Source organism: Phocoena phocoena, chromosome 15 (assembly GCF_963924675.1).
Source record: "Phocoena phocoena chromosome 15, mPhoPho1.1, whole genome shotgun sequence".
Classification (NCBI taxonomy): Eukaryota; Metazoa; Chordata; class Mammalia; order Artiodactyla; family Phocoenidae; genus Phocoena; species Phocoena phocoena.
This window is the reverse complement of record NC_089233.1, coordinates 43,889,156-43,900,829: the sequence shown is the minus strand read 5'-3', so window position 1 is coordinate 43,900,829 and position 11,674 is coordinate 43,889,156. Positions and strand designations below refer to the sequence as shown.

General features: G+C 42.4%; 1 protein-coding gene across 1 annotated transcript; it reads right to left on the bottom strand.

Moving 5' to 3' along the window:
• Positions 1–567: 567 nt before the first annotated feature.
• LOC136135728 (cystatin-13-like) lies at positions 568–11,292 on the bottom strand. The gene is made up of 3 exons (XM_065893674.1): positions 11,065–11,292; positions 2,384–2,497; positions 568–651 (listed from the first exon to the last, which is right to left on the bottom strand). The coding sequence occupies exons 1-3, from the start codon at positions 11,290–11,292 to the stop codon at positions 568–570; spliced, it is 426 nt and encodes a 141-aa protein (XP_065749746.1).
• Positions 11,293–11,674: the final 382 nt, after the last annotated feature.

The window sequence follows — 11,674 nt, the reverse complement described above, 5'->3', positions numbered from 1 at the left end:
GCCTGCTCTCCATGTACCATCACTCTTGCATTTTTCTGCCTCAATTCAAAACCAAAAGTAAAACACAAATCTCCAAATGATACAGCTAGCTCCCAGGTTGGATCGGGGGGGTTAAAACTGTTTCTAAAGCCATTTTGCTGTTTTCCAGAACCCTGGGCAGGGAGATTTCTGTGGAAATCCATGGATGGACATTCTCAACGCATCTTTAGAGCCTTGCAGAAACTACCCACCAGCCTGAAGCAGTGGAGGGGTGGGTCTTCCTATTAGTTCCACACAAAGAGCTGTCAGCGAAAAGTAACTTGTGCCCAGAGTTTGGTGAAACACGGAAACAGGTTCATGTTCTCTTCCATTCATTGGGAGCAGACTGCCCCTGCTGGTACATGCGTTGACCAAGCAGAAGACACTACACAGCCCGGCACAATATCAGCCTCCACGCCCGAAGAATGCACAAAAAAGCAACAAGGCTACAAAATGAAGTCAATAGGTCAGATGTGTTATTTAAATGTTCTGCGAGTGTCTTTGCTTCTTTAAATGCTCATGAGAGTGGCAGAATGTGCTAGAAGACCATTAGACAGGCTCACATTCTTTCTTCAGCATACTGAGTTCAAAGTTCCAGGGTTTGGATGCCACAATAAAGGTGCAATGAAACATCTAAAAGAGACAAAAACAATAACCAGCTGGTAAGAACAATTGCAAAAAACAAAAGTCAAAAACCCCCAGAAGTTCCTCTTTCCAGGTGCCAGGATTTAGCTTCAAGAGGGACAAAAGGCCATCTGAGCCAGCCACGCCTCTACAGATCCCCAAGCTGTTGGCCCAATGGCAGAGCAGCCAGCCTCATGACTGGGATGGACCCCCATCGGTTCACCTCCCTGAGAGCTGAAGCCATCACGGTTGTGGCTCCATTTGCTCCAGGTTAGCAAGAGTTGGAGCCCAGGACCAATTATCCTCAAGAAATCCTAGTGTCCAGCTCTGGCCCTTCTCCAGACACGCCAACTTCCTGCGGCCCATGGAGACCCCACGCGACGTGGAGGACCCAGTGGGTCCTTCCCAGGGTATACGGCACCACAAGAATAGCCAGGGTCCTGCATGTCTTGGAAAGCGGTGTCAGAGTCTGGCCAGATTCCACCAGGGAAAGCTTGCAGCTGGGGAGCTGGGAGGAGACACAGGGCCTGCAGAGGGAGCGGGGCTCCAGGCTCCTGGTGTGGATGAGATCACTGTGTCCCTCCTCTCACCTAAAATCTTTATTCAGTTAGAAGAAAAATATAAAGTACAAATAGCTCTTTATGGCAACACCCAGTAGAAGTGAAGTTGCATAAGATACACAGACTGAGGGGTCAGGTTGAGGGGGAAATAGGACCAAGTGACCAGTAACCCAGACAGACCACGGAGGAACTGAGGCCAGGTCAGCGGGGTGTCCAGGCTGGAGGGGCATCAGGATGGGTGGAGCTGGTTCCTGGCAATGGCAGGGAGGGCAGGGAGGGCAGGTAGTGCGCTTACCAGAGGGTTAACTAATTGCTTAACTTGTGATCGCCAGGGTAGACAGGAAAAAATCGCAAAATAAAAGGATTGAAAACCCAATTATTAAAATCAACCATAGAGAATACTTTAGTACTGTATTAACATATTAAAAATCTTTAAGAGGTGAAAAAATATTGGACAAGGAATTCAACTTCTTGGAACTCTGCCCACAAGGCAACAGCAATCAGATATACACACAAACAGAAATAAAGAAGAATATTCATTATGGCACTGTTCATAATAGCTAAAAATTAGAAAAACTTAAATAATCAATTCTCAGGGGGTGACTAAATAATATGTGGAAACACCATTAAACGAAGTCAAATAGTTTCATTACATAACGCCCTCAAATAATTTTACGGTTTTGGAAATCCTTAGATTTTATTATTAAATAAAAATCTAAATTGTGGAACAGTGTACAGTGTGATCCCCACTACACAAAAATACAAATGTAAAATATAGAAGAAACTAGGATGTATAAAACTAAGTTGACAGCAGTAAACTTTCCATAAAGGTATTTTTAGCTGATTGTTTTTTTTTCTTCTGTAGTTGATTTTAAGCTACTTAATACTTCGGAAAATTTCTAAATTTTCTACCTTAAGTGAATAGGGCCTTTTACTATTTAAAACAGTATCAGGTTTTAAAATTTATTTTCCACGGAGCTCAGGTAGTTACCCTTTCTTCCTTTCTAAGTCTCAATAAATAAAGAAAACAGATAAGCTCGAATCTATAGGAGGTCAGAAATGGGGAATCTCTAGGAGTTCCATGATCCATGCAAAGGCACAGACTGGGAGGAATCCTTGGAGGGTAACAGGTGATTTTGAGCAGACCATCCAAGGCTGTTGAACTCTATCTTAGCACCTACCTTCTGCATTTGGGGATCCCATTGTACTAAGCAGTTTTCATTCTCCCCCGAAGCTTTCCTGCACATTGTCCGGGCAATTTTGACTTCAAGAAGGTAATCCAAACTATCTGTGACCTGTCCATGAGTAAGTTAAAGTTAGAGATCATAAAAGAATATGTGGTATCAATTGTCATTTCTGATAAACAAACATGTCACTGACTGCTTAGGGCAAAAGGTGTCTTCTCACCTCCTTCCCTCCTACAGTTTTTTTTTTTTTTTTGGCCAGAGTTTTGGGGTAACGTGGAGGTGGTTCTTACCTCTCTCTCTCTCTCTCTCTCTCTCTCTCTCTCTGTTTCTCAGTCACTCTCATTATGGTATTTAATTTTAAAGTAATGTCACAGTAAACTGTCACCAAAATAAAGCAAGAAGACTATTCCCTAAAGGCCATTTTTCCTGGGAAAACTAATGGTTTGCTCATTGGAGCTCTGGAAATAAACAGCATTTTTATCGAAATCCACTGAGAATGTATCGATTCCCTTTAAAGTTTTGGTAGTTTTAGTCATCCTTGCCTTATTCCACGTCATATACCCTCCCAAATCCCTGAATTTCTGGGCATCTCCCCTCCCCTCCCCTCCCCATGCAGAACCTCCCCTCCCCATCCAGCATCACTCAGAGGCAGTAGCATGGGTGGATTAAGAGCAGACAACCTGGGTTTAAATCTTGGCTCTTCTACTTAGTAGCTGTGTGACCCTGGGCAAGTTACTAAACCCCTCTGTGCCTGTTTCCTCCTATGTGAACTTGAAAACCTGAGTGCGCATACAGAAAGCCACTGGATCTAGCACAAAGTAAACATGGCTCCAGGCTGCCATTGGCGGTCTTTCCTACCAGTCTTCGCCGTGTGTGAAATCGGCAGCAGAACCCCAGCCAGCTATGAACTGGAGCAGGCGGCCACATGCTTTTTCTTGAAGGGCCAGAGAGGAAATATTCCAGGCTTTGCAGCACAAATACAGCCCAGAGGACCCTCAAAAAGTGTGTGTGGCTGTGTCTTAACAAAACTGTGTTTATGGACACTGAAGTTTCAATGTAAAGTAATTTTCATATGTCACAAAATAGTCTCCTTCTTTTGTTTCTTATAATCATTTGTAGCTCACGGGATGTACAAATATGAGAAGTGGGCCAGATTTGACTTCAGGCTGTTAGTGGCCACTGCTGATAAAGATCTTTGCACTTTTAACTTAAATCATCCAATGGAATAGAGCAGTTTTCTTTCTATGGCACATGGGCATATGTTATTTTTATCCGAATTTTCACCCAGCATTTTTCTGTTCGCTTTCATTAGGAGTTATTTTTGTTTGGGGGGTGGTGCATTCTTCCTTACCCCCTTTCTTCAATATGTTTTCCAGCAGTTTGTAGCTGGAATGCCAAGGATTTTTAAACACTTCTGTTCTAGCCTCTTTTGGAACCTGTTTCTACCTGATTCTTTTGCATCCTTACCCGCATTTGAGCTGACAGTCAACTAAGAAATAAAATGTACATTCCTGACCACTCCCTCCCATCAGGAAACTTGCACAAGCCTCTTAGATAGCCTCATCCACCAGAGGGAAGACAGCAGAAGGAAGAACTACAGTCTTGCAGCCTGTGGAACAAAAACCACATTCACAGAAGGATAGACAAGATGAAAAGGCAGAGAGCTATGAATTGAAGAATTGAAGAACAAACAAATGGAGATGAACAATACAATAACTGAAATGAAAAATACACTAGAAGCAATCAATAGCAGAATAACAGAGGCAGAAGAATGAATAAGTGACCTGGAAGACAGAATGGTGGAATTCACTGCTGCAGAACAGAATAAAGAAAAAAGAATGAAAAGAAATGAAGACAGCCTAAGAGACCTCTGGGACAACATTAAACACAACAACATTCACATTATAGGTGTCCCAGAAGGAGAAGAGAGAGAGAAAGGACCCGAGAAAATATTTGAAGAGATTATAGTTGAAAACTTCCCTAACATGGGAAAGGAAATAGCTACCCAAGTCCAGGAAGTGCAGAGAGTCCTGTACAGGATAAACCCAAGGAGAAACACACTGAGATACATAGTAATCAAACTGGCAAAAATTAAAGACAAAGAAAAATTATTGAAAGCAGCAAGGGAAAAATGACAAATAACATACAAGGGAATTCCCATAAGCTTAACAGCTGATTTCTCAGCAGAAATTCTACAAGCCAGAAGAGGGTGGCATGATATACTTAAAGTGATGAAAGGGAAGACCCTACAACCAAGATTACTCTACCTGGCAAGGATCTCATTCAGATTCGATAGAGAAATCAAAAGCTTTACAGACAAGCAAAAGATAAGAGAATTCAGCACCACCAAACCAGCTCTACAAGAAATGCTAAAGGAACTTCTCTAAGTGGGAAACACAAGAGAAGAAAATGACCTACAAAAACAAACCCAAAACAATTAAGAAAATGGTAATAGGAACATACATATCGATAATTACCTTAAATGTGAATGGATTAAATGCTCCAACCAAAAGACACAGGCTTCCTGAATGGATACAAAAACAATACCCATATATTTGCTGTCTACAAGAGACCCACTTCAGACCTAGGGACACATACAGACTGAAAGTGAGGGGATGGAAAAAGATATTCCTTGCAAATGGAAATCAAAAGAAAGCTGGAGTAGCAATACTCATATCAGGTAAAATAGACTTTAAAATAAAGAATGTTAAAGGAGACAAGGAAAAATACTACCTAATGATCAAGGGATCAATCCAAGAAGAAGATAAAACAATTATACATATATATGCACCCAACATAGGAGCACCTCAATACATAAGGCAACTGCTAACAGCTATAAAAAGGGAAATCGACAGTAACACAGTAACAGTGGGGGACTTTAGCACCTCACTTGCACCAATGGACAGATCATCCAAACAGAAAATTACTAAGGAAACACAAGCTTTAAATGACACAGTAGACCAAGTAGATTTGATTGATATTTATAGGACATTGCCTCCAAAAACAGCAGATTACACTTTCTTCTCAAGTGTGCATGGAACATTCTCCAGGATATATCACATCTTGGGTCACAAATCAAGCCTCAGTAAATTTAAGAAAACTGAAATAATATCAAGCATCTTTTCTGACCAAAATGCTATGAGATTAGAAATCAAAGGAAAAAACAAAACACATGGAGGCTAAACATGACGTTACTAAATAACCAAGAGATCACTGAAGAAATCAAAGAGGAAATCAAAAAATACATAAAGACATATGACAATGAAAACACGATGATCCAAAACCTATGGGATGCAGCAAAAGCAGTTCTAAGAGGGAAGTTTATAGCTATACAAGCCTACCTCAAGAAACAAGAAAAATCTCAAATAAACAATCTAACCTTACACCTAAAGAAACTAGAGAAAGAAGAACAAACAAAACCCAAAGTTAGCAGAAGGAAAGAAATCATAAAGATCAGAGCAGAAATAAATGAAATAGAAACAAAGAAAATAATAACAAATATCAATAAAACTAAAAGCTGGTTCTTTGAGAAGAGAGACAAAATTGATAAACCATTAGCCAGACTCATCAAGAAAAAGAGGCAGAAGACTCAAATCAATAAAATTAGAAATGAAAAAGGAGAAGTTACAACAGACACTGCAGAAATACAAAGGATCCTAAGAGACTACTACAAGCAACTCTATGCCAATAAAATGGACAACCTGGAAGAAATGGACAAATTCCTAGAAAGGTATAACCTTCCAAGACTGAACCAGCAAGAAATAGAAAATATGAACAGACAAATCACAAGTAATGAAATTGAAACTGTGATTAAAAATCTTCCAACAAACAAAAGCCCAGGACCAGGTGGCTTCACAAGTGAATTCTATCAAACATTTAGAGAAGAGATAACACCCATCCTTCTCAAACTCTTCTAAAAAATTGCACAAGAAGGAACACTTCCAAACTCATTCTATGAGGCCACCATCACCCTGATACCAAAACCAGACAAAGATACTACAAAAAAAAAAAGAAAATTACAGACCAATATCACTGATGAATATAGATGCAAAAATCCTCAACAAAATACTAGCAAACAGAATCCAGCAACACATTAAAAGGATCAAACACCATGATCAAGTGGGATTTATCCCAGGGATGTGAGGATTCTTCAATATACACAAATCAATCAATGCAATACACCATATTAACAAATTGAAGAATAAAAACCATTTGATCATCTCAATAGATGCAGAAAAAGCTTTTGACAAAATTCAACATCGATTTATGATAAAAATTCTCCAGAAAGTAGGCATAGAGGGAACCTACCTCAACATAATAAAGGCCATATATGACAAACCCACAGCAAACATCATTCTCAATGGTGAAACACTGAAAGCATTTCATCTAAGATCAGGAACAAGAGAAGGATGTCCACTCTCACCACTATTATTCAACATAGGCTTGGAAGTCCTAGCCATGGCAATCAGAGAAGAAAAAGAAATAAAAGGAATACAAGTTGGAAAAGAAGAAGTAAAACTGTCACTGTTTGCAGATGACACGATACTATACATAGAGAATCCTAAAGATGCCACCAGAAAACTGCTAGAGCTAATCAATGAATTTGGTAAAGTTGCAGGATACAAAATTAATGCACAGAAATCTCTTGCATTCCTATACACTAATGATGAAAAATCTGAAAGAGAAATTAAGGAAACACTCCCATTTATCACTGCAGCAAACAGAATAAAATACCTAGGAATAAACCTACATAGGCAGACAAAAGGCCTGTATGCAGAAAACTATAAGACACTGATGAAAGAAATTAAAGATGATACCAACAGATGGAGAGATATACCATGTTCTTGGATTGGAAGAATCAATATTGTGAAAATGACTCGACTACCCAAAGCAATCTACAGATTCAATGCAATCCCTATCAAATTACCAATGGCATTTTTTTACAGAACTGAACTGAAAAAGTCTTAAAATTTGTATGGAGGCACAAAAGATCCCGAATAACCAAAGCAGTCTTGAGGGAATAAAACGGAGCTGGAGGAATCAGACTCCCTGACTTCAGACTATACTACAAAGCTACAGTAATCAAGACAATATGGTACTGGCACTAAAACAGAAATATAGATCAATGGAACAAGACAGAAAGCACAGAGATAAACCCACGCACCTATGGTCAACTAATATATGACAAAGGAGGCAAGGGTACACAATGGAGAAAGGACAGTCTCTTCAATAAGTGGTGCTGGGAAAACTGGACAGCTACATGTAAGAAATGAAATTAGAACACTCCTTAACACCATACACAAAAATAAACTCAAAATGAATTAGAGATCTAAATGTAAGACTGGACACTATAAAACTCTTAGAGGAAGACATAGGAAGAACACTCTTTGACATAAATCACGGCAAGATCTTTTTTGATCCACCACCTAGAGTAACGGAAATAAAAACAAAAATAAACAAATGGGACCTAATGAAACTTAAAAGCTTTTGCACAGCAAAGGAAACCATAAGCAAGATGAAAAGACAGTCCTCAGAATGGGAAAAAATATTTGCAAATGAATCAATAGACAAAGGATATCTCCAAAATATATAAACAGCTCATGCAGCTCAATATTAACAAAACAACCCAATCCAAAAATGGGCAGAAAGCCTAAATAGACATTTCTCCAAAGAAGACATACGGATGGTCAAGATGCACATGAAAAGCTGCTCAACATCACTAATTATGAGAGAAATGCAAATCAAAACTACAGTGAGGTATCACCTAACACCAGTTAGAATGGGCATCATCAGAAAATCTACAAATAACAAACGCTGGAGAGGGTGTGGAGAAAAGGGAACCCTCTTGCACCATTGGTGGGAATGTAAATTGATACAGTCACTATGGAGAACAGTATGGAGGTTCCTTAAAAAACTAAAAATAGAATTACCCTATGACCCAGCAATCCAACTTCTGGGCATATACCCAGAGAAAACCATAATTCAAAAAGACACATGTTGGGCTTCCCTGGTGGCACAGTGGTTGAGAGTCCACCTGCCGATGCAGGGGACACAGGTTTGTGCCCCGGTCTGGGAAGATCCCACATGCCACAGAGCACAGGGCCCTTGAACCATGGCCGCTGAGCCTGCGCATCCGGAGCCTGTGCTCTGTAATGGGAGAGGCCAGAACAGTGAGAGGCCCCCCTACCGCAAAAACAAAAAAAACAAAAAAACAGACACATGCACCCCAATGTTCATTGCAGCAGTATTTACAATAGCCAGGTCATGGAAGCGACCTAAATGCCCATTGACAGATGAATGGATAAAGAAGATGTGGTACATATACACAATGGAATATTACTCAGCCATAAAAAGGAACGAAATTGGGTAGAGACGTGGATGGATCTAGAGACTGTCATACAGAGTGAAGTAAGTCAGAAAGAGAAAAACAAATATTGTATACTAACACATATATGTGGAACCTAGAAAAATGGTACAGATGAACCGGTTTGCAGGGAAGAAATTGAGACACAGATGTAGAGAACAAACGTATGGACACCAAGGGGGGAAAGCGGCGGGGGGTGGGAGTGGTGGTGGTGTGATGAATTGGGAGATTGGGATTGACATGTATACACTGATGTGGATAAAATGGATGACTAATAAGGACCTGTTGTATAAAATAATAAATTAAATAAAATTCAAAAATTAAAAAAAATAGAATAGAAAAGAGTCCTACATCTGCAGAACTACCTCATGCTTGGCAGGGGTGACACTGTGGTATAGTGTAGAAATAATGCCCTTTTTAATAAGTGGTGCTATTTGGTTAAAATAAAAACAAAAAAAGAAAACCACACACACACAAAATGTACATTCGTGAAAAGAAGTAGCAAACACTATGAAATGATTCGTTAGTCTTGAGCTATGTGGGTCTTTGGTTTATTTTATTATTAAATACCTGCCTTTAAAGCAGAACCATCTATACCTATTTCTGTAAATGGAGAACACAGATGAAAACATCCAAGAAAGTGGACTAACCCTGGGAAAGACGGGAACTTCACTAAGAACAGGTACCAAATCTGAGCCCTCTGGGGCATTGACATCCATGAGGTCTTACTTCAGCCACCCATTGGGGACGCACATCCTGGACCAGGTGTCGTTGCCTGAAAACACAAACCACACAACTGGGGCCACACGGAGAACCATCAGGAGCCCGGGGCCCTCAGCCTGTGCAGGTGGCCAGGAACCAGGGGTCCCGGCCTCTTAGGGGATCCAGATGCTGAGTGAAACTTCTGCCCACATAAGAAAACAGGAAACGGAAGCAGGTTGACGGCGGCTGGAGGGTGGGCAGTGCAGGTTAGAGGGCAGATGGGGCGAGTGGAGGAGGAAGAGGGGCAGAGGTGTAGGTCAGGCCGGCATCACATGTAACCCAGGCCCAGTGGGGCCCCCTCACCCTCTGCCGACCCCTCTCATCGCTCACCCCTCCACCTCCCATCTTGGGCTCCTGCATAAACCTCAGGACAACCCTCTTTCTCAGGAAACACAGCGCTGGTTCAATGCACTCATCTTAGACATGGTCCGTGTTCAAATCCCTCCAACTGCCCTAAGAACATCCTTTACAGTATAATTTTAAATCCAAGAGACAATACAGGATCACATCTGGCACTTAACGTCATGTTTCTTAAGCTTCCTTTAATGAGAACCGTTTCCTTCTTCTTCCCCGTCTTTCACAGCACTGATTTTTTTCAGTATGCAGGCCTCTCACTGTTGTGGCCTCTCCCGTTGCGGAGCACAGGCTCCGGACACGCAGGCTCAGCGGCCATGGCTCACGGGCACAGCCGCTCTGCGGCATGTGGGACCTTCCCGGACCAGGGCATGAACCCGTGTCCCCTGCATCGGCAGGCGGACTCTCAACCACTGCGCCACCACCAGGGAAGCCCAGCACTGATATTTTTAAGTGGTCTTAGAGAATGCCGCATAATACGGACTCGTCTCATTGTCCCTCGAGATCACCCTCAGGCTTTTGGAGCAGGAACACCGTATATAGGCAACGCTGTGTCCTTGCAGTGATGTCACATCAGAGGTACACGGTGTCAATTTGTCCCATGTGTCCTGGCTGTAATTAATTAACAAGCAACCCCTACAGCGGTCCACCCCCCTCCCTCCTCCTCCCCTCCCCCTCTCCTGCCACACCGGGTGGAGGATTCATTGCTGATCTTCGGCCTGAGTTATCACCATGGTGGTTGCAAAAGGTGATTTTCTAGTTTCACATTCTTTCACATCTCTAAGTAGGCATTTTTCTGGAAAAAAAGAGCCTTCCCTTCTGCCCTGGTTCCTTTTTACAGTGAAAGCTGGATGTGGAGTTTGTTCACTTGTTAAATGTGTTATAATCCATCCCTGTAGCCACTTAGGTTGATGATATCAGCTCAAACTGTTCCAAACTCGACCCCTTCAGAAGCCCTTCTGGGCTCTTACCTGTGTTTTCTGATGTGACTATAACTAAGTTTAAGTTATTTGAATGGATATATTATGTTTTACCCCAGAATGATAAAGGAGGAAGTTTAATTAACTTTCTTCCAAAAATCCCTAAAATAAAGTTCATAAATTTTGGCTCAGGTGTCTCAGCTGCTCTCCACGGATGACAGCCCTGCCACAAAGATGAGTGTGGGGGCAGAGAACGGGGAGTGAAAGCCACCAACCTGCTCCTGGGACTTCAGAATCTGCAACACCTTGAAGGTGTACTCGTCCTTGCTGGCCTTGTTGTACTCCTTCATGGCGAACCACAGTGCATGCTGCACGTATACGTAGGATTCGGGGACGTCTTGGAATTTCCTCACCACCTTCGATGAACCCCAGGCCTGGACACCTCTGGACGCGAGGGCCACCATGGCCATCAGGAGCAGCAGGCCGGGGCGGAGCCTGGCCATGGCACCTCAGCCCAGGGGCGCGGCCGAGCCCCTCCTGTCCTCGCAAGGCTGGCCGGGCCCTGCTGCCTCTGCACGCGGCCCCTCCTAGCTCTGCTGCAGGCGGAGAGGGGAGAACAGCGGTTAACATCACCTGCCTAAAAAAGAGGCTGCCTGTGAAATGTTCAATGCAGTCCATTTTCCCATCTTGGATGCTTCCTTTCTGGAAGGACGCACACCTCTGTGCACTCACGTGTGGGAGGGATGCACACATACATGTACACACACACACACGCCTGTCTCTGCCGGCTGGGTTGGGCCCTGTGGTAGGCACTGCATGTGCTGTGTGGTCTCTCATCATCAGAGCCCCGTGGGGCTGCGAAACCCTTTACACAGGAGGAGACGG